General features: G+C 50.6%; 1 protein-coding gene across 2 annotated transcripts in view; it reads left to right on the top strand.

Moving 5' to 3' along the window:
• Window positions 1-14602, top strand: part of UBAC2 (UBA domain containing 2) — a 174475-nt gene extending 159873 nt beyond the window's left edge. For both annotated transcript variants that reach the window (XM_059144178.1, XM_059144177.1), the window contains one exon: window positions 13435-14602. In XM_059144178.1, the coding sequence (XP_059000161.1) occupies window positions 13435-13542 (108 nt within the window). In that variant the 3' untranslated portion in view covers window positions 13543-14602. The remainder of the gene's footprint in view (window positions 1-13434) is intronic.
• Window positions 14603-23003: the final 8401 nt, after the last annotated feature.

Here is a 23003-nt window from a genome sequence, read left to right as displayed (position 1 = left end):
TAATCAGTAACACCGGTCCTTCCCCGAAACCTCTGTTTCCCACTTGAAGCCATTTTGCTGAACGAGACTTGAAAGAAATCAAGCATATAAATACATATAAATATGAGCATATAAAGATGACAGTTAAGCTGCTAAGGGTAACAATGATAGACACTTGGGCCTTTATTGGCTACTCTGGGAATTACAAGTTTGAGGAAGGTGTGATTTGGAAAAAAAAAAATTGTAATCACTTATTTTGAAATCTATAATACTTTATACATACCGGAAACTACCAACGTTTGTTCTCTCTAAGGGCTAGGAGAGAACAAGACAGGACAGAGAAGGAGTGGTGCTTCTCTGGGTATGGATTTTGTATGATTTTGACTTAGGAATCAGGTTAATGTTTTACATATTCAAAAAGCAAATCAACAATAGGGACAACCATAAACTAAAAAGAAACAAATAAATAACCCAACTGTATTTTAAATAAATAACATAATCATAGGAGAGAGGGAAAAATAAATTTTAGTGACTTTTGAACATAATATACCCTCAGTCTAAAGTAAAAAAAGAATTGCAGAGACATCTAAAGCTCTTTCTAGGGTTATGTTCACAGTAGTGTGAGTACAGCAATTCTGAAATTATGTTGTATTTATTGTAGATTTGAGCAAGTGAGGAAATAGGTTGATCTTACTGTAGAAGGAAAATACAAATTCAGAACAGCAGAGAGCAAGGAAGAACCATGAGGTTGGGTTGGAATTAGAGGTACCAGCATAAACTCGTGATTTACTAAGTGTGTGTGTGTGGGCATACATGTGTCTTAGTCTGTCTACCTAAAGCGATCAGAAGCAATGCCATCCCATTAGCACTGACCACACCTAGTGCCCAGATCTAGTTTCTAAATATGTTGGCCCATGGACAGAAGTGAGCCTCTAGAGAAATGAAATGGTGGGTTGCAGGCCCAGGGTTGTGAAGGAAACAGAGGACCTGGACCACCGTGCAAGGAATTAAGGACGTGCTCCAGAACCAAGGGAACAGGCCCCCAGGACACCAGGGCCAGCTTGAGGGGGTCCCACTGGCCAAATTGGGCACATAAGATTTGGGTATCAAAATACGTAAGGACAGGGGAGCCTAGTTGGTACAGTCGGTTAAGCAACTTTTGGTTTGGGCTCAGGTCATGATCCTGGGGTTGTGAGATCGAGCCCCACATCAGGCTTTCTGCTAAGCACAGAGTCTGTTTAAGACTGTCTCTCCCTGCGGTGCCTGGGTGGCTTAGTCATTAAGTGTCTGCCTCTGTCTCAGGTCATGATCCGAGGGTCCTGGGATTAAACCCTGCATTGGGCTCCCTGCTTAGCAGGAAGCCTTTTTCTCCCTCTCCCACTCCCCCTGCTTCTGTTCCCTCTCTTGCTGTCTCTCTCTATCAAATAAATAAATACAATCTTTAAAAAAGAAGAGAGACTGTCTCTCCCTCTCCCTCTGCCTCTCCACTTCCCCCCCACACGCTGCCTTTTCTCTTTCTCTAAAAAATAAGTAAATCCTTTAAAAATAAGGATGGTACTTAATATAATCTACTGGATGGGGGAAATCTATGAGTTCATCCTGATATGAGGAAATATATGCATACACACACACGCACACACACACACACAGGAAAAGGGATGTAATAAGGGATGATGGACAGTAGTAGAAAATCATAGTTGTGCAACTATCAGAGCAAAAAATCAGTACGAATCATCAGTACACGAAGAAGAGCAGGCTGTTTATATAATCTCAGAGTATCTCCCCACAAGTTGCTTATTACTTACCAGAGGAAAACAGTTAACTGTACAGTGGAGAAATCAGACACCAGCTTAGCGAATTTATCAGAATCAAGAGACCAGTAATGGACCCAAGACACATTATGGGCATGCCCTGAAGGGACACATCAGTTATGTGTTACAAGAGAAAATCCCAAAACTTCGATCATAAAGAAAGAGCAGATAAACCTGATTTGAAGGCTATTATGTAAAATACCTGACCCATGTTCTTCAACAGTACTAAGGTCATAGCTGTTCCAGATTAGAGCCTAAGGGGCCCATTAACGACACGTCAGGCATGATTCCGAACTGAGCTCTGTACCGGGAAACGTTCTTGGTGAATGGACATGTGAGAGTCCGTCCGTGCAGCCGCACTGTGCATTAGCTCATACACGTATATCGACGTTAAGTGTCAAGGACGTGGCATCTCTGCAGACTGAGGTTGGGAAAGAGAATATTCTTACTGGAAAGTACACTTATGGGTACCAAGAGGTAAAGGGGCATGGTGTGCGCGGCTTCCTCCCACCTGTTGCGGGAGGAGTAGGAGAGCGTGTAGAGACGGAACGCGGCTGCGGCTGAGTAATGGTGATCTGGATGAAGAGTAATTGGGCTCTTTCTATTGTTCTTGAAATTTCTCTGTAAGTTTGAATTATTTCAAACTAGAAAGTTAAAAACATCTGTGAAAGTAGTTCAGGGTATTGCAGGAACAACACTTCTAAATTTCCTTCTGCACATGTTGCTTTTTTTTTTTTTAAGATTCTATTTATTTATTTGACAGAGATCACAAGTAGCAGAGACGTAGGCAGAGAGAGAGAGGAGGAAGCAGGCTCCCTGCTGAGCAGAGAGCCCGATGTGGGGCTCAATCCCAGGACCCTGGAATCATGACCTGAGCCGAAGGCAGAGGCTTTAACCCACTGAGCCACCCAGGCACCCCCACATGTTGCTTTCTTATCAGACAAATAAAGGGTAGCATTTTGTAGCTGGTCACAACGTCCAGGCTGTCACCTCCTCTGTCCCCAGACTATGCCAAGGTCCCTTGGACCCAGGGCACCTGCTCTGGGTGGGGCTTCCACTGCCTCCCTGGATTAGGCCCCCATAAATGCCTTGGAAAGAAACGAACTGACTGTGCCTGATGAATCGATCCAGCTTTTCCAAAACCTCACAGCTTCTCACTCAGGCTGATCATTTTAGTAGCTCCTCGGGCCTGAGAGGTGGAGGAAGGAGTCCATTCTCTTCCGCCCCCATTAGAGAATTTCTAGAAAAATGGTATTCCCATGGATAGGAAAACAACCCAATAATTCAGCCTTTTGTAAGATATTGATGGTAACAGATTAAAAAATAAGCTGCTACTCTTCAGTTCAGGTAAAAAGTAGAATTCTGTTCTCTTACTGTTTACTTGCCAGAACCACAAGTCACATTACTCACAGAGCAGCCGTTGAGGGTATGAGGTATTTAAAGGTGAGACCGTTCTTCGTGTTGTACTTTGAAACAAAAATGTCAAAACGCGGCAATCAGGAGAATGTGTGTGATTGAAGTCTTCAGGGTGTTCTGATGAATCATTCTCCTTGATCCTTCCAGAAGGACAACAGGTTAACACGTTGTCAGGATCTGTTTCAACAGCATTTACTTCCTTGCTCTGGTGTGAAGAGATGTAAATACATCAGAGGCTGTTGTTAACATATGCTTCCTTATTCAGTAATTTTCTAAACCTTGTTTCTTGTGTTTCTCGATTATCCTGAACATGGCCATTACAGTCTGTCATTTCGTTAGAACAAAGTGTCTTCTCGGGGAGTTGTTTGTTAGGTAGACTCCTGGCAGTTCTTGTGATAGGTGTTAGCCAAACTGTAAAAGAGAAAAAAAAAATGTTCTTGCCTTCAGGATGTTTACAGTAACATTTAGAAATGTGTATTTAATATATATAATCTCTTGGTTAGTTTGTTGAGGCTAGACACTATCTAAAATAATATTTGTTAGTAATGTAATCAAATAGCTTGAATGAACAAGACTTCTTTATACTCCTTCAGTTAAATGTGCTGTATCTTCTTTATTTAAATATCAGAGTCATGCTGTTTATTGCATTAAGAATAATTTTGGGGACGCCTGGGTGGTTCAGTGGGTTAGGCCTCTGCCTTCGGCTCAGGTCATGATCTCGGGGTCCTGGGATCGAGTTCTACATTGGTTTCTCTGCTCAGCAGGGAGCCTGCTGCCTCCTCTCTCTCTCTTTCTCTCTCTCTCTGCCTGCCTCTCTGCCTACTTGTGATTTCTCTGTCAAATAAATAAATAAAATCTTTAAAAAATAAAAAACAATAATTTTTTAAACCAAGAACAATAAAAATGATTGAGGTTTTTCTGATGTAAAAAAATATATATATTCCGGAACTTTAATGAGTCCTTTAAGATAGGAAAGCAAGGACTATGGTAAGAAAGAATGTGCATCTCTTATCAGAGCTAGTAACAGTCAGACATACAGCCATAGAAACATTTTGCCACTTTTTCTGCTTTTGCTGTTGTTAAGTTTCTGGCTTCTTAGTTCTTCCCAACCTACTTTTACTGTTTTTCAACAAGTGGACCCACACATTTGCCAGTTCATCGTCCTTTGAAGATGCCATCCCAGCCCCTCTTAAGAATGTGTCGAAACCGGGGCGCCTGGGTGGCTCAGTGGATTGGGCCGCTGCCTTCGGCTCAGGTCATGATCTCAGTGTCCTGGGATCGAGCCCCGCATCGGGCTCTTTGCTCGGCGGGAGCCTGCTTCCTCCTCTCTCTCTGCCTGACTCTCCGCCTACTTGTGATCTTTCTCTCTGTCAAATAAATTAATAAAATCTTTAAAAAAAAAAAAAAAAAAAGAATGTGTCGAAACCAAGCACCACCCTTTCACAGCTCTTTTTAATAGTACAATGCGCTCAAATGTCTACTATGTTAAAAATGAGTGTAGACATTATTCCAGTTCTCTTTCTTTCTTTCTTTCTTTCTTTTTTTTTTTTTAAGATTTTACTTATTTATCTGACAGAGAGAGATCACAAGTAGGCAGAGTCAGGGGGAAGCAGGCTCCCCACCAAGCAGAGAGCCCCAGGTGGGACTTGATCCCAGGACCCCGAGATCATGACCCGAGCCAAAGACAGCGGCTCAATCCACCGAGCCACCCAGGCACCCCTGTTTTTTTCTTTTTAGCCAGAGATTCTCATTTTACACCTCACATAACAAGGAACTTTTTGTCCTATTAGCATCCTATTTTTTTTAAATCAAAGGAGGAAAAGACTCACTAAGTTTGTCTTTCTCAAACCCTCCCCATCTTAGAAAACGGTCCTTCAGTGTTTTCTTAGCAGGATACATGGGTAAAATTGGACCAGGAAGTTAAACGGGACTAAACCAGAGCTAGGACTCAACAGAGGAAAGAGAAACTGCTGAGGATCTCCATGTCCCCCTTTCCAGTCACGCCTCTTTTCCTCCTCATCAGCCAAGAATCACCATTTGTCTGCTCCCATCAGAGCTGCCCTCCTGTGCTGCAGAGCCCAGGGTGGGGAGCCCGGCCTGGAGACAGGGCTAGTCTGCTCTGCCCAAGTGTCCTGGGGCCAGGGAAACTAAAGCAAGGACTGCCAGCGGCATGTGTCAGCCTGGGGTGGAAAGTGCCTTACATTTGGGGAAGCACAGGGGTGTGAGATTGGAGTGGAGGATAACCTGAGCAGCCAGGCAGGCTCCCCAGCGTCCGCTGTGCCGTGGGAACTCCCACTTCTGCCTTTCGGACATCAGGAACCGTGGGAGGATCTTACACGGGGCGTTACGTCACTGGGTTTCCCTGGAGGGTAGACTGCAGTGGAGGGAGGAGCCTGTTAGAACTGTAGTGACGTGTGTGACTTCTTCCCCTGCTGCCCAGGAACTGTGCTTTCAAGTGCTCGTGAGACTCCTGCCTCGATGAGGTCTGTAACCGCTAGTACGTTTGTAACACCCGAGGCCTGTCCTGGGAATCCTGTTCCTGTCCTCTGAAATGTTCATTGACCCAAGCAGAGAGAGAATGGCTTTCAGCACCGAAACCCTTCAGTCTCAGCTGGAAATAGCAAAGCACATTGAGTCTGAGAGCATCTTAGTCTTAGTGAGGTTCTCTCCTCTCTCCCCATCTCAGGAGTCTTCGCCGGAGTCCCCGGGAAAACCCACCTCAACTCCAAGTACTCAGACTTACGCAGACCACCCCCTCGCTGACATTTATTTGGGGTACCCTTTGCACTTCTGCTCCGTGCACTTACAATTACAGTGAGTTGGGAATTGGCCCAGCGTGACTCAAGTCTTGTCTGTGTTCCCTGGGGGAGGTGAGCCCCGTGAGGGCGAGCACCATTTCTCCCCGTTTCCCCCGTGGCACAGCGCCCGACACACAGAGGGTTCGCAGCAGTGGTTAGAGCGGGGCCGAATGGGAAGATGTGGTCAAAAAACACTTGTTTTCCCCTCACAGGTGCGTTAGAGAGTGGTAGGACGTCAGACTTTTCCATCTGAATGCCTAGATGAGAAATAGGTTTTCTAAGGGAATACCAAAGCTAAAGGTATTGGGATGAAATATTGCATGGCACTCGAATAGTTAACCAGGGTTTGGGGGTACCTCATTCTGCTGGTTATCCTAAAAGGTACAAACAGTGGAGCTCATCCAGTCTGTCACGAGGGCCTCCTTGGTACCAAAGTCGGAGCTAAGCAGAAATTAGCTTAAGCAAAAATAAGGGACCTCTGAGCGGGTCTGTAGCCTGCGGGAGCGTACGATAACCAGTGACCGTTCAGTCAGCCAGTGGCTGTGATCAGAGGGATTCGGCCCTTCCGAGGAGGAGGGGCGTGGTCAGGTGACCGTGGGAGAGGGGTGCACTGATTCCCAGGGGATCTAACCATACCCCAGAGGTCACATGATCCTTACAGCACAGGGGAGGCAAGGGTGAGCCGAGTCTCCCAGGACTTGCTCCCTCGGGGTGTGCATGGGGCCCTGGGCAGTGGCCCGCACGGACGAGCCAGCCAGCGTGGGATTGGGTCGGGCTTCTCCGGGTGGGCATCACTTCCTGCAAGTGTCAGGATTTGGGAACTAAAAACCCCCAAAACCATTTGTTTTTGACACCCTTAGTTAAAGGGAAGTTAAAGAAAACCACAGTCCTACTTGAACAAAACAGCAGAGGAGCAGTTCACTGGGAAGAATTGCCATGCATTTCATTGGAATGAATGTCCTATTTTATTAGTCTGAATTGCAAGTAGAAGGCCAAGGTAGGGTTTCATTTATTAAACCTTGAGTAAGAGTCATCTTTTTTTGTTTTTTTTTTTTTAAGATTTCACTTATTTATTTGACAGACAGAGATCACAAGTAGGCAGAGAGGCAGGCAGAGAGATAGGGGAAAGCAGGCTCCCCACTGAGCAGAGAGCCTGATGCAGGACTTGATCCCAGGACCCTGGGATCATGACCTGAGCTGAAGGCAGAGGCTTTAAACCACTGAGCCACTCAGGCGCCCCTAGGACTTTTTTGTTTTTTTTTTAAAGGAAAGGAAAACCAATATGGGTTTATCTCCATCTCTATAGGTTTCTTTTCTGGTTTAGCAGGGTCTCTTTTTAAAAAACATATTGCAGGAAAAACACATTTGGCCTCTTTGCCTGGCGAGTGCCCTCCTGCTCTGCCTACCCGTGGGCAAGTTCCCACAACCTGCAACCCACTGGCTCACTGAGGGCCTCAGAACTTGACCAGAAGCCACTGACAGAGTCCAAGGGCACTGAGGGCACCTTCCACGCGGTGGGGCTAGAATTCCAGTGCCAGCCTCTCCTTGCTGCCCCCTGTGTCAAACCACCTCTGAACCTTGCCTCTAGAAAGCCAGGCCTTCAGCTACAGAAAACCACACTGGTGGCGTTCCGTGCAGGTACCGTTAGGTTTTACAAATGAGCGCTGTGGAAGACAGGAAAGCATAACACATTCTCGGGATGTTAACCCAGCTACACCTGTTTCTTTTTTTAAAAGAAATTAGAGAAAAGGATTATTTAGTTGTTTGGGCTAGAAACCCAGGAAAACTGTGTTCTGATGTTCTGTGGTGAGAAGTTTTAAGCAGAAGCTTCCCAGCCATGCACAAGCAGAAGGACGGTACTTACTGTGCTCCAAAATGGGAGAAGGAATGTTGAAAGAAATGCTTTCCAGAAAATTCTATGGGGCATTTTCTAAGTTTCCCGAGCAGACTGACTGCCGCGAACCCAGCCGGGCCCAGGCTGAGCAAGACTCAGGGTGTGTGCTGGCCTGTGTGGCCCCATGCTCTCCCTGCCATGGCCCCAGTGCTTTATCTACTTTAGCGTTTCGGGCCCTGTTCATTGTTGGCCGGTTCATTAAAGAACTCATATCACTAAACTGACCCCTTCTGTTACCACTACTGGGCACTTCCGTGTGCCAGGCTCTGTGGTTCTGTGTTGTGGGGGAGGGGACACACAGCAGGCGTGGTCCCGGCCCCCCCAGAGCTCGCCAGGAAAGATGGGCAACACCCGAGTCACCCAGCCCAGCCCACTGCGGGCACCTTGCACAGAGCCTCGCAGCCGCTGAGAGAGTCTGGGGATCATTGCTGAATTAGTGACACTTCCGTGCAGGTGCAACTTGATTTAAACTGATCAGGGTGTATTTTCGGATTTTTATCGAGTCAAGACCTACAAATGTTACACTGACATTTTCTCTTCCCTTGGATGTTCTAATAGCTGAACTAAAAAGACAGGAAGCAGCCCGTAGAGGAAACAAATTGGGTTTTCAGTGAGATTTAATGTGTTTTGTGGCTAATACATATGCTGGGGATAGGGAAGGAGGTAGACTGAGTGTCTGTAAATACTGTGATTTTATAATCATCAGAATTTAGCATTTGCTAGAATTTATACAAATGTAAGTTTTTCTTAGCGTCACAAATAATAAGGGCTTTTGTTAGAATTTTATGCTTACCTTTTTAAAAAGATTTTTTTCTATCTTTTTTTACTTAGCTTAGTTTCATAGGCCAGTTCTTCTGTGGGATGTTTAACCACTAGAAATATGTAACAGAAATCATTCTTGGCCTGTGTTTAAAACGTGGCTGTATTTGTCTATGACAGGAGATGTGTGTGAGGGTGAACTTCGCCCCAAGCCAGCGTTTAACCGGGTCCCTGGCCTCGGGGCAATAGCACAGCCTTCTCCCTTGATGGCAGTGACCAGGGGGGCTGACTGCGGCCCCAACACTCTCCCCCAGCTGCTCGCTGCCAGCCGGGGCTCCCAGCAAACAAGCATGTGTTTGATTGTTGTGACAGACACATCAGTTCTTTGGCCAGCAGAGGATATAAAACGAGTACAGTGAAAGCAGTTGCAATGAGCGCTGAAAACAAAACCCGAGGGTGGTTTTGTCAGGTGGTGGGAACCTCTGAACTGAGGCCCAGAGGGTCAGCGGGGAGCAGCCGCGCCCCGACCCAGCCCCTCTTGGGTGGGAAGAGACTCGTCACAGCAGGCAGCACTTCCTGGGCACCTGTCGGGCACCAGGTAGCAGGCTCGGCCCTTCCCACGAGTGTCCCATCCCCAGCTTGGGCAACAGCGCGAGCCTGCCGCCTTCGTTCCCTGTGTCGCTGCTTCGCGTCCTTTTTGCCTGGTTATTACCCACGTTCCTAAGCCCAGGATGCGGTTTGATCTTCCCTTGGGTGTTTACTGTTCGGGACACTAGGAGAAGCTTACAGATACACTTTTTTAGTGTAATGAATGGTTCAGTTTTCAAAAAGAAGAACTGTTAACATTATTTCTACTTCGTAAGTTTCTTCACCTGGTTAGAGTTCAAGGTCATTCAGCGGGGGAGATCCTCCAGTCACACTTGTCTTCTCACCCTGAGAAGACACAGGAAGCTCTCAGCCAGCCTTGGTGAAAGGGGCCCTGTTGCCCGCCGTCAGAGCCGGCAGGCTCTTCAGTGAACGGCCAGTTGTCGAAACCAGCGCCGGTATGTGTGGGATCGTTCATTTCTGAGAACACAGACGGGCTCCCCAGGAAACCTCACAGGCAGAGAAAGCTTTTCCTTCACACCGACGTTGCTCGCATACCCGAGGACACAGCTGGGCCATCGCAGACCTGAGCGGTGCCCTCTGGGGTGGCCAGCACTGGACCAGCCTGCAGGGTGGTCGCTGCTGCTCCGTCTTGGTGGCCCAGGTGGCCACCCATCATCAGCGCCTTCCAGACTCCAAACCACATTCCGAGTCGATGCACGGAAGACTCCAGGACCAGCGGGAAGTTGCGGCCAGCAGCTCCCCCTGCTCCCAGCGTGGGTCCGGCTCACACGCCGTCAGCTCCAGATGGTGACTCGGGATCCGTCAGACGATTCCCACTGGCAGGTGCAAAGAAGCCGCCTCTTCAGCGCTGCGTGGCGTGCGGAAGGTGCTGGAGTGCTGGTACGTCGGGAGCGGCGCGCGGACATGGGCGAGAACGGCCACGGGGCTGGGCAGGCGTGAGCTCGTGGGTAACAGAGAGAAAGCAGAGGACCTGCCCACCTGCTCTCCGGGCAGCGTTAACGCCACTAAAGAGGGTGGTTCTTAACTGGAAGTCACGGGAATAAACATGGTTAAAGCTTATTTCAGTCCAGGGAACAACGTGGGAAGGATTGCCTGGATTGGACGTGCGTCCAGCCCAAGTCCCGGAGCGCGTGTCCCTGAGCGTGCCGGCCGGGGCTGGAGCAAGCAAGGCGAGTCACGCTCAGTCTGAAGTCCCCAGGGAAAGAGGCAAGTGCGGATTCTGGCGATCAAATGGCAAAACTGATGCTTCATGTCTGTGGAGCCTGAAACAGATGATCAGGCAGATGCCTTGAGTGTTAAGAGTGTTGTGGTCTGTAGGCCCGGCCCCTGCTCCTGCTAACACAGGATGTCATCAAGACATCTGACTACATCTTGCCACTGAGGGATACAGTGGTGACATGTGGAATGGACAGAGACAATATGAAGTGGGTTTTTAAATGGTTAAAAATCTCTAAAAAAATTGTCAGCTAATGACTCGAGGACAAAGGGAGGTCTCTAATGCGTTCTGGGCCCGTCTCCAACTTTGCCTGCTTGGCATTTTCATCAATAATAACTTGAGGGACCTTGTAGAAGTTCACTAATCAGACTCGGGAATGACACAGTGTTGAGGGAGCTGAGTAACCTAGGAGACAACAATTTAAACTGAAATCCATTTTGGTTATCTAGAAAATGACCAGAGGCCATTTAACGGAGATGCGTGTGGTCCTGACTCCAGGAGAGCAAGTACAGCTTCCGGGGTAGGAGTGAAGCCTGGCTTGAGAGCCTTTCGGGTGAAAATACCTGAGTGTTTTTAGCAGGCGTCGGCGTAACTGGCTACACCCGTGTGATGTGGCTGCACGCGCGGGAGCACGGGCGCACGCGTGGGAGCACGGGCACACGCGCACGCGCACACGGGCCCGCTGCAGACGCGCTCCCCGCTGCACTGAGGGCCGCAATGCCAGGCCGGCGGTGGGCCTCGACGGGAGCACTGCACTTGGACGTGTCAGGTCCAGAGATGCAGGAATGACTAAAGCAGCCGCGGCCTTTATTCCCTTGTTCTAGAAGGCTTACAGCACAGTGGCAGCGAGCGGCCCTCCCTGCAGTTACAGGGAAAAGTCACAACCGTGGTGAACACAGGACAGAGGTCAGTGGAGCCACAGAATTCTCGGGGGCTCCTTCCAGTCTGGGAGAATGGGAAAGGGCCGGGCACCTCCGGAGCCTGCAGGTGAAGAGGAGCGAGCCAGGCCAGAGGAGGAAGCACCAGCAGTGAAGGCAGGGCCGGGCTCCACAGGGCCTGGGCCAGACCAGGAGTTGGGGTGCTGGCCTCGAGAAGTAGGGGAGACTGGGGGGGCTGCCTTCAGACGCTCGAAGTGCTTCACGCAGAAAAGGGAAGAATAGGGTTGTCGTCTGTTATTTCAAAGGGCAAGATTAGGACCTTTGGCGTCCCACGGAGGGCAACTAGTGAGAGGCAGAGTCTTCTTGGATCGAGGAAGAACTTTGCATCCCAGCCGGTTAGCGGGTAGTGTGTGTGACATTCTGGGGAAGGTGGTTCTTTCCTTGGGCAGGAAATGAAAGCAGAAGATTCCTCCCAGTCTGTCCGCACTGTCCATCAGCCTGGGACGTGGAGCTGGTCATCGCCTGTGGGACCGTGGGTCTCCCGCGTGTGAGGGCTGCGCGCTCGAGGACGGTCCTTTTCCCAGGCCCCGGCTGTTCCCGTAGAGAACAGCCGTCCAGTGTCTCTGACCACAGCCCACAGTGGGAAACACGGCACACGGCACACATGTGTGTGCCGATGGAGAACTGAAATGAGTTCTATGGAAGAAAGACCCTCACTACGTGCATTTTTTAATGCTGACCTTAACCCACGAAGCGTTCACGACGCACAAATGAGAGATGACAGCCTGGGTTTGAAAGACAGCATCTTCGAGAAGTGCCCCTGCCTGTGCGCTCCGTCTCCCCAGGATGAACCTCTTTCCCAAGGCTCCGTGAAGGACTTGGGCTCGGGCCATTCAGGCAGTGCGGAGAAGTGACCCCAGCCTCCTCCCCTGCCCTCTCCCTCCCCCTCCCCCTCACTTTGGCCCCTCAACGCCCTGCTCTCCCCTGCCCTGCTCACGCACACCCGACTCCCGGAGTATCAGGTACTTTCTTTCCGCTTCGTACCAAGCGCGTTGTTTTCCACGGGAGAGGCTAGAAACAGTGACCAAGTTCTCAGTCCACAAAGGCCTCTTTCACCCACATGTGGTGAAAATCTCAACAGTTTGTGTCACTTTTCATTACATATTATTGCAAATGTATATCTCAACAAAAGTACAAAGAAGAGCTTCCTTTGGCTCGTCTGGGGTCATAAATATCTTTATGGCACATTTCTAAATGGGAAAGTAGGTTACCAGCAAACTCGAGTGGCACTGCCCGCTTCACTGAAAACCGTATGCGCGAGCACAGGAAGCCTCTAGTCACAGATGCGGGATTTGTGGTCCAGAAAACGCAAGCCTCATCCTCCCTGCGCTCGATGACGCTAGCCACCTCCTTCCCCCGGCTTCTGCCCCAGGCCTCACCCCCTTTGTGTGTGGTTCTCTGCTGCTGCCCAGGGAGCCCCCCGCCCTGCCCCCCAGCCAGAAACTTAGCAAATGCCGCAACTCACGTGGAAGGTTAACAAACGAGGTGTGGGCACCCAGGGGACCCTCTCTGGCCCGGTGGTTCCAGGAACCTGCCCGCGCTTTTGTCACAGGTGTCTCCCAGCATCAGGGATAATCTTCTGTTAAGCGACTGTGCTCTTATGCAAGGAAACAGGACTGGAGGAGTTCACAGGAATCGGATTTGATACCGAAGGAGAGTGCAAAGCCGTGTGAGCACTGGGCTGCAGGAACAGACCGGCTTTCCCGGCAGCATCCTGGGGACTCATCTACCCACTGTTCATCCTGGCAGGTCGCCGGACCCTGGGGTGCTCCTTCCTTGTCTTTAAGATAGGATTAAATGAGATAACTGTACTTGTTAGCTATATGGTTAGCACTTTGAAATGTCGTGCCCGTTTAACATTTTTTTAAAAAAATCAGATTTCACCCTACAATGAAAATTAGGGTTCTTGTTTTGTTTTGAAAACAAAACCCTCGTAAGGAACATTTCGGGGGCTGGTGGGTTAGTAGTCGAGTCACCGGCCTCATTGGGTTTCCGGTTGTGTTTCTGTTTCCAGGTTGCCCGGCTCATGGAGATGGGATTTTCCCGGGGCGATGCTCTAGAAGCCCTGAGAGCTTCGAACAATGACCTGAATGTGGCCACCAACTTCCTGCTGCAGCACTGAGGGTCCTGGACAGCTGCACAGACACTGGCCGAGCGGCTGCCCACCCCCAGCGGGCTCAGCCCCACCACCAAGGCAGCCCGGGCCCCCCCGCGCCCTCCCTGGCTGACCTCCAGTGCTCTCGTGGGCCTGCGGTGGTCCCTGTCGCTCCTCCCGTAATTGCAAGGCCATTACCGTTTTTAAAAAGTCTCGAAAATAAGTTTGCCATTAAGTCAGCATGTATTTTCTATCTTTATTTTTTTATGGGGCATTTTCCTGAGTTTGGCCAACCGTCACCTATTCCTGATGTGTTTAAGCTGCATTAGAACTGCAGATTTCTGTAAGCAACTGAATAGCACCCCAATGGGAAGTCCTTGCTATTACCATATTATTATTTTCACTGTACTGTGTCGGCCTACATTAGAGCTGATCATAAAGGGGAAAGGAGAATGTTATTCAGGAAAAAGATGGCAAAATACTCCTTACAGACTTTTCTCATCACTATTTTTTTTCCCTCAAATTTGCTTTCCAACCCCAGTTGGCCATTTGGTGTCCCCCTTTCCCTGGGGGGTGAGCAGTACGGATCTGCTGCACTGGGTCTGGGTCAGGCCTGAGTGAGGAGGGAGAAGCAAGAGAAGCAAACCCTATCCCACACCGTTCCAGCCCATTTCAGTCCAGGGAATCTTTCTAACTCCTCCCCCTCACTGCTATTACAGAAAGTAATGATGATCAGGTCCCAATGTAAGGTTCTAGAATACTCTATGAAACTTAACTGGGGTTCCTCACCCTCAGAATATGTACAGTTAGCCTCTCAGGCTGGGGGTGATAACAGGACAGAGAGCGCAGGGGGGTTCCCTGGAGCAGGGCAGGGCCCCACGCTCTGGCTGTCGGGCTGGCAGCGGGAGCCGCAGGAAGGAGTAAGGCAGGGGGGGCCACGGCGAGCACGCAGGGGACTACAGCAGGAGGACCGTTGAGATCAAAGGCAATTATGACTCTCGTGTTCTGTGAAAGGAGCAGAAATGTATCAAATTGATGCAAATTTGGACAAGTGTAATACTTATAATAAAGTTTTTAATGTGTTTTACTTTGTGGTATTTTTTATTAGACTTACCTAAATAAAATTTTGTTCTAAGCTGCATAATTTACCACTAGTTTTTTGGGTGTTTTTGTTTCTTTTTTTTTTTTTTTTTTGCCAATGCTGCTCTTTCTTCAGAAGATTCGGGTGCTTTTTTTTTGGAAGTGAGAAAAGTCCCTTTGTTCCTGGCCCCGTGAGGCCCCATCCTTAGGCTTGCTGGGGCCCTCAGGCTGCTCAGAATGAGAGCTGAGACGACTTTCCGGGAGCCCAGCTGGTCCCACGCACAGGCCCCGATATTGATCTGAGTCTCCCCACATCAGGCTGTCGGGCTGGCGGTCGCGGGCCGAGCATCCCCAGCTGCGTTCACAGGCCAGTGGCTCATAGGAGACAGGCTGGGTGCACTGAGGCACGTTCAAGCAGGAACATCTGAGCCAATCCGCACCCACCCTCTGGCCCTCCCAGGAGAGCACTGTGCGTGTCCGGTTTTTCCCGACTCCTGGCCTCGGTGCCAGCAGCCTCCAGCCGCCCATCCTTCCCACGCAACTGCCAGGCCTTTTGCCCCCTTGCTCCGCCCCCGCCCTCCAGATCATCCCAATCCCGACCGCCCCCCAACCCCGCACACACTCCTGACTCTTCAGCCTCGGGCACGTTGTCTGGACCGCTCTGCCGTTCTGTCCCAGGCCCGCTGCCCTCCCTGTGGATTATAACCCAGCCACGGCCGGCGATGGCAGGAGCTTGAATACCCGAAAACAAGCCCCCTTGTTAAGACCCCCAGCAATCCCTCACGCTGACAGGACCCCTAAAGAAAAGCCAGTTTCATGCGTCAGTGTAGAGTCACGCATGCCAGAGGGGGGCATCAGCGAGCCATTTGCATTGGTTTCCTAAAGTCTAGAAAAGATGATGCAGACTTGATTTGGTGTGAACAGTAATAGATCGGGCCTAGTTTCCAAACAAGCAGATTCCAGACTGCAAAGAGAGGAGGAAGAAGGAAAAAGTGGTCTCTGGCGGAACCCCCCCGCCCCCGTCCCCTATCCCCTCTTCCCAAATCAAGGAAAGTCTACTTTTTTTTTTTTAACAATATGTTAAAAATATTTTAATAAGTCTAGTATTTTTTTTTTTAATAAGGAAAGTCTACTTCTAAAGTCCTGACCCTAAATCGAGACTGAGTTTGAGATCAGGGGAAAAAAAAAAAAAAAATCAGGGAAATTGCACCACCTAGAATTTTTTCAGAGCTCAGGTTCCTGCGGCAGTGGTTCTTCAGTAGAAACAGAAGGGTCTACACCATGAACTTGACTTTTTTTTTCCTCCAGTAAGCTGACGTGGTCTTTCATTCATGGGAATCAAAGGCTCGTTTTCAGAATCGCCCAAGCCCTGTAGCATGTTTGTAAAGTCAAAATTGGCTTTCTGGCTCAGACTTACATTTAAGCTCTGAAACCGTAGTCTTGCACGTGAGAAGACTGGCCAGAGTCACGCGAGTTTGCTCACCTGCTGGATATGGTTGTATCTGAGAGGAGCCACAATGGCTAATGGCCTCTACAGGACAGAGGGGGCATTTCGGGCAGAGGTTGGGGGAGGGGTGTACCTGGTTCGGGTCTAGGGGAGACGGGGTGCCAGGGAATTGGTCACCAGAGGGCGAAATGGATCTGGAAAGAGGCAGGGGTTAGAGACCTAGGTTGGGAGTCCTGCTCTGGGGATCACGGAGGAACGCAGGTAACCAAATAGCGAGAGAGGAAAGAAGAGGGTGAATTTCCTGCATTTCTAGCGGGGGGGGGGGGGGTGGAGAGGACCAGAGACTGTGTAGGGGGGATCAGGATGGTGTCACTGCTGGACAAGGACAAGGGGAGAGGTAGTGTCAGCCCCGCCGTGGCCGGCCCAGAGGACAAGAGCAGGAACACTGGACAGGACGAGAGCAGAGATCAGCTGTGTGCACTGGTCCAGGAAATACGGGGAAGGAAGGGGACGGGGAGCTGTTCCTGGGTCAGCTTGTAGGTCAAGGTAGCCAACCCGGTGACGAGAGACCCTGCCTGAGCTCTAGGCCCAGAAGGGTTGTGATCAGAACCGTGAGGAGGGCTTGGCCTTGGGAACCAGGAAGAACGTTCTGTCCTTCAGAACCAGAGAAATGAGACAATGAAGGAAGCTAGAGGAGTCATAAACTTGGAGCAAAGTTGAAGAAGGTTCTGGTAGTTTCTGGCTTCTTAATAAAGAAGGAAATGAGGATGAGGGGCCTGAGGTGGGGCTGGGAGCTTGAGGAGAGTGGATAGAGGCTTGGGAAACACAAAAACGCTGTATCAGTCACTTGTGTTTCTTGTGTCCGTGAGCCCTGGATGCCGTGGGAATTCCAGAACCTTGAGAGATGCAGACGGTGACTTGGGCAAGTCCCAGAAACTAGCCCCCGAGCTCTGGCCCTCCTGCTGCCTTCAGGCCGGCCCTGACCCGTGCCCTCTGTCTCTGTTCTCAGCTGCCCTGGGATCTGTGGAGGATGCCACCCTGTGCCGCCAGTCCCCAGACACCCACCTGGTCCTCCCATGAGGACAAGAGTGCCTGGGGGACCCTGGCATTGCTCCAAGGCCGGGCAGGGGGGTGTCCCCCAGTGGCCAGACCCAGATGTCTCGGGGTCTCTGCTTTGCTGCTGCAAAAAGAGAAGCGCCAAATGGATCGCAGGGGGACCCAGCAACCCACAGCGGCTCATGGTGCTCAGAACCCACAGAACTCCACATCGGGGCCTGCCTGGGTGTGTACACACCCCACTCCGTCCGACTCGCCCCGGCCTCAGCAGCGCCGCCGACGAGGCTCCTGCAAGCAAAGCGGACCCTTTCCCTGAGTGTGGCATCCTGACTTTGGGCCGTTCCCAGGCTCCTAGAATGGTCGAGCTGGAAGGGGACATTCATCTGGCCTGAGCCCACATTAGATGAGGAGGTGGGGTCAGAAAGAGCCCGGTGCCGGGGAGCAGGGGCAGATGGGCTGGGAGCTAAAAGCAGCCTTCCTGTGCTGCTGAGGGCCTGTGCCCCAGCCCTCAGCCTGTTCCCAGGGAAGCCCCCCAAAGTTAGCATCTCTCCCTCGGGCTGCTCCAACCCCGGACTCGCATCCCGCTGGGGATTTGAGCCCCCTGGCAATCTGCAGGGGCCAGAGGAGGACAGAAGGAAAGATGGATCTGCTCATGCTCCAGACTCCCCTGGGGACGGTCCTGATGGCCAGACTCCTGCCCTGCTCCCCTCAGCAATGCCTGGTCGGCAGGTCCCCCTGGGTTCCTCTGCTGGTCCTGCCACCCTGCTGTCGGCACAGAGAGGGCAAGCGTCCGAGGGCAGCTCAGGACGCACTCTTTCATTGCACGAAGCCAGGATTCCTCTGTGGGGCCAGAGCTGTCTTTCCAAACCACAGAATGTGCCAAAATCCATGGCCACCTAGCTCTCCCCACTTCAACATGTGTCTGCGCAACCACAGGTGCTCTCCCCACACTGCACACGTTCAGGATGCTGTCCTTGCAACCTTCCAAGGGCACCTGTGGGGACCATGCAGTGTCTCCCCCTGGGGTTAACCTGGCACCGCAGACAGGCCCCCTTTTGAAGGCGGCCAGGTGGGACCCGAGCTGCAGGCAGGATTTAATGCCTTTGGGACCTTTAAACAGAGGCTGTGGGTTCCTGGGGTGTTGGCTCCTAGAGCCTTATTCTGAGTGTGGCCCCTCGGTGAAGTGCGAAGACTACAGATGTCAGGCGACGGTGAGGGCCTGTGTTGTGGGGGGAGAATGGGGTCCCCGCTCCTTGTTCCCCTTCTGGTCCCCCTGCCCCTTCGGTGCTATGCCCGCAGGTGGGAGAAGCCAGTCCCCCAAGCCCAGCTGGCTGACTTTTCTGTTTTACATTTATTTGTGGGGGACCCGGGTCAGTTTTGTTCTTTTGCTATGTTATCAGCTGTCTGTTCAGAGATCTTACTGTCAGATTATGTAATGATGTTCGCCAGGAGGACCTCATTGTATCAAGAAATGCTCCGTCCTGCAGTACCTGGCAGATTTTGGAAAGCCCTTATTTCTGTCCCTAGGAGCTAACCCCGGTCTTCCACATACATCAAGCTGCAAGGGTCCCAGAGGGCTTTCCAGGACAGGCCAAGTCTTGGCACACCAATGCGTATGGCAGCTAAGTGTTGCCCCCCCAGGAGGTGAGGGGCCCTCGTCCCGTCTGGGAAGAGACAGCCTGGATGGGAACAGAGCAGCAAATAGAGCCCAATACCTGCCAGCCTCTGACTGTCGGAATGTGGGGCCATTTTAAATATTGATGGACTGTCTACATTCAGAGCTCAAAACTACTCAAGAATAATAAAAACCAGTTTGAGGATATAATTGTTTTGATTTGAGGCAGAGGAAGGAAGCAGAGAGGACTGGGGGCACCCAGAGTATCTGTTTCACTGCTGTTTCTAGAATCTTACATAGATGCTCTAGGCACAGCTTTGTATTAGGAAATATTCAATAAAAGTTGAAATCCTCCAAAGATATCTTGCATCCCTCTTAAGGGCTTGCAGACTTCTTCTAGAACTTTAGACCGGGAGGCTTAGTGCACCCCCTCCTTTGGGAGCACCCCAGACCCCCTAGTGGACTGTGACCACAGCCTACAGGCATGAGAACCCCGGGGAACTTCTCTCACTTTGCTAAGGTGGGGGACAGAGCACAACATTTCCTCAGGACTCACCCATGGATTCTGATGCTTTCCGGGAGATTCCTGTGTGGTCTCAAACCTTAGCCCTCCTGTCCAAAGCTGGTAGATACCCTCAAAGAGCACCAGACCCAGGCCCACGCCTGGACAGTGATGTCTGGCCTGGGCATGGGCTTTGGGTGGAAATGAATGCACTTCGGTCCTCCGTACGCTCCCAGCCTCTCCACGTGGGGTCCAGAACCATCCACCTCAGGGAGATGCAGGGAGCAGATCTGCCGGGACTAAGGGAGGGGCTGGCTCCTGGGCCTGGAATCAGGGGCCAGGCCCAGTAGGCAGCCCCTGTCAGATGGGGAGGCAGCATTTCCCACAAGCCCAGCTCTGTAAGTTATGGTCTGAGGGCATAATCCCCGGCTAACCGGGGATTCTCCTAAGCCACGGAGTCTCTGCGGGGGGACCTCCAACACCGAGGACTGAAAGAACCATAATCAGCCTCCTCCCAACACCCCTCAAGGGCTGTGCTATGGGCTCCACCCCAGCTCCCCTCACCAGCCCCAGGCATCATCCAGTGAGCGAATGCCGGACAACGAGGACACAATAATAACACACAATCTCTAGGGACACCTGGCTGGCTCAGTAGGAGAAGCATCGGCTCTAGATCTCGGGGTGGTTAAGTTGGAGCCCTACGCTGGATTTAGTGATTACTTAAAAATAAAATGAATTCAAATTCAAAAATGAATATTGTTTAATTTACACACATAAAATATAGTGAAATTTCTACCCTCTAAGGGAATGGCCTCTATTTTTAATACAAATGCAGAAGCTCTCCCGTCTTAAGTTGGGGACTGGTAGTAATTCGGGGAATCCTGGAAAGCTGCCAGCAGACCCTGTACTGTCTATAGAGCCCATTTATTAAATATTTTAAGTGAAAGCATGCCAGTGGAATCAGTGCACCAGTCTTCTGGTGTTAATGTATTAGACCTTTTCTCTCTTTTTTCTTTTTTTTAAATTATAGTTGTACTGGGGATGCCTGGGCGGCTCAGTTGGTTAAGTGCCTGCCTTCGGCTCAGGTCAGGATCCCAGAGTCTTGGGATAGAGCCCCACGACAGGCTCCCTGCTCAGTGCCCCTCTCCCCCAGCACATGCATGTGCATGTGTGCGTTCTCTCGCGGGCGCAAAAATAAAAATACTTTAAAAAAATTAAAATTCTCAGCAGGGAGACTGCTTCCTCCTCTCTCTCTGCCTGCCTCTCTGCCTACTTGTGATCTGTCTGTCAAATAAGTAAATAAAATCTTTGGAAAAAAAAAATTAAAAATAAATAAAATTTTAAAAACCACAACCTGCTCATAGTTGTACTGATTAGACACTCGTGTCTTTTAGAACCCACCCGTATTGCCTTGTCTGGGAGTCCCAAGTCGGATTTCTTTTTCGCAGCCCACAGGAGGACCCAGTGGAGCAGTCAGAATGCGATTCGTCTGGATTGTTCCATTTTTCTAACGTCTCGTAATTGTCACCCTCACCCCCGTCCTGATGGCAGGCGTGGTTTGGTCAGCAGTTCACCTGCACCAAACCTGCCGAAGCATTCCTTGCAGCTCTTATAAAAACAACCCCTTCTTTCCGCTTCTGTACTTGTCCAGTTTATACAATAATTCCTTAAATTATTTGATTTCGCTAACAGCTAAGGTGAGAGTTTGGGGACAGACGCAGCCGTCCCTCAGGGAGCGCAGCACGCGCTGGTGGGGACAGAAGAACATGTTGGGCACAGAGCCTACTTTAAAAAGTAACTAAATAAAATACAATGTACTTCACCAGAGATTCGTCTCCATTGTCTTCTTCCTTCTTGTGTATCTTCACTTTCAGCCTCTTTTCTGATTCCTTTCCTTCAAGAGTAAAACTATCACAATTTCTCTTTGGCTAAAAAAAAAAAAAAAAAAAAAAAAAAAAAAAAAAAAAAATCCCGTTCCCTCATCCCCTCCCCCCTCTTTGATTTATCCTTAAAGACCAGTCTCTTGAGACATATTTGGACACGTGCTGACCCCGGGTCCTCAGCCTGCTGACGTTTGGCTTCTACCCTCCCTGGCTGGCGTTCTGTCAAACACAGGGGCCCCTCCTTGGGCTGCTGGTCGCTTCCTCCTTGCTCCTCCGCCCCCTTGGCTTTTGTAACATCACACTCCCGGGTTTCCCGCCACTTTTCAGTCTCTTCAGCTTTGAAGCTGCTTCCCTCCCTCCCTGTGAGCGTTCCCCGGCAGTGCTTTGCCGGACCTCTGTATGAAGCGAGCCTTCTTACGGTCCGCCTTCTGCTGCACTGGCCTCCAGGTCCCTGCTGAGCCTGCACGGACGGCCCCTCCTGGGGTTACCCAGTCCCCGGGGATAAGAAAAACTCCCTCATGAGTGTCCTTTTCAAATGCAAACCAACGCGTCCAGGACCCACCTTTGACAGGCCGCCACATCCCCCTTGCCCTAGTCACCCCAGGACCCTGTACGTACCACAGCCCAGCGACATGATTCGAGCCAGCCTGGCCCAAGTCTGCTCACTCTGCCTTCCTTTCCTGTGGGAACTCAGTCATGTTTCCCATCACTCCCTTTGACTCCTGACCCTCCCTGGTGCATCTGTGTGTGTGTGTTGGGGGGGGGGGGTGCACCCTCCTCTCGGGAACTGGAAGGAGCTAACTTTTCAATGGCGTCTCCTGATCTGGTAGAGCCACCATATGCCTGAAAAATATAACAGGGCCTGCAAGGGATGCACAACAGTCTCCCTCAACTCCCTCTGGGAGTATCGTCTACCTCATCTCCCCCTGGCTAATACCCTCCCCCTAAATCTCTCTTCTTGGCTTCAGGCCACATATGTCCTGCTTTTTCTTGGACACCTCCATGTCTGCCCACTCCCCCCCCCCAAACTATACCTTCTCCCATATTTCCTATCGGGGATGATCCCACCATAATCCAGTCTTCCAACCCCAAACCGGGGAGCCCTCGATGAAGTTTTAGAATATAGGCGACGTCCGGTGGGGTGAGGTCAAGAGCTGATGACCAAGAAAGAATTCTTGAGACATCTTTGGTGCAAAATAGTGGTTTATTAAAGCACAGGGACAGGACCCGTGGACAGAAAGGGCTGCTGCCCCGGGGTTGTGAGGGGCGGCTGATTCTATACTACGGGGCTGGGGGAGGGAAGGAAAAAGGGGGGGTTGAAAGAAGAAGAAACATGGGATACGGGAGGCTTTGCTATTTTCTAGTTAAGGTCGTTTCTCCTTTCAGTAAGGCGTTAACAGTAAGATAGTTGGGAGCTTCCTGGGGGAATGTCACACTCCTGCCATCACGTGTCCTTATCGATGAGCTTTAGGTTTAGAAGAAATTTCACCTTATTTACATTTCCCTGTGCCTCAGTCTCCATCAATTTTATGGAGAGGAGGATGATGTTAGGGCTTCAGAGACTGCATTATGGGTCTCTGGAAGTTGGGCTGTTGGTAAGAAAGCCTCTTCCTCATAAATCACTAGGACATTTGTGAACAGAGGCAGACTCAGGTCTTGCAGGGTTGTGGTCTCTACAAGTCAACTATTTGTTCTTCCTTTAGGACAGCCAGGAATGCCCGAGGGATGTCACACATGTCACGGGGGGGGGGGGGGGGGGAGGTGTAGGGGGCCAGCCTCTGCTTTGTCCTCAGCCAGCCTACTGTTCCCTCATCACTCCCTGCCCGCCTCCCCAGGATCTTCTCCCAGTCTACAGCAGTCCCCCCGCGGCACTGGACACTCTCCTGTCATTGTCTGACTGTACTT

Source organism: Mustela lutreola, chromosome 13 (assembly GCF_030435805.1).
Source record: "Mustela lutreola isolate mMusLut2 chromosome 13, mMusLut2.pri, whole genome shotgun sequence".
Classification (NCBI taxonomy): Eukaryota; Metazoa; Chordata; class Mammalia; order Carnivora; family Mustelidae; genus Mustela; species Mustela lutreola.
Note: the sequence above shows the minus strand (reverse complement) of the source record. Positions and strands in the feature narration are given on the sequence as shown.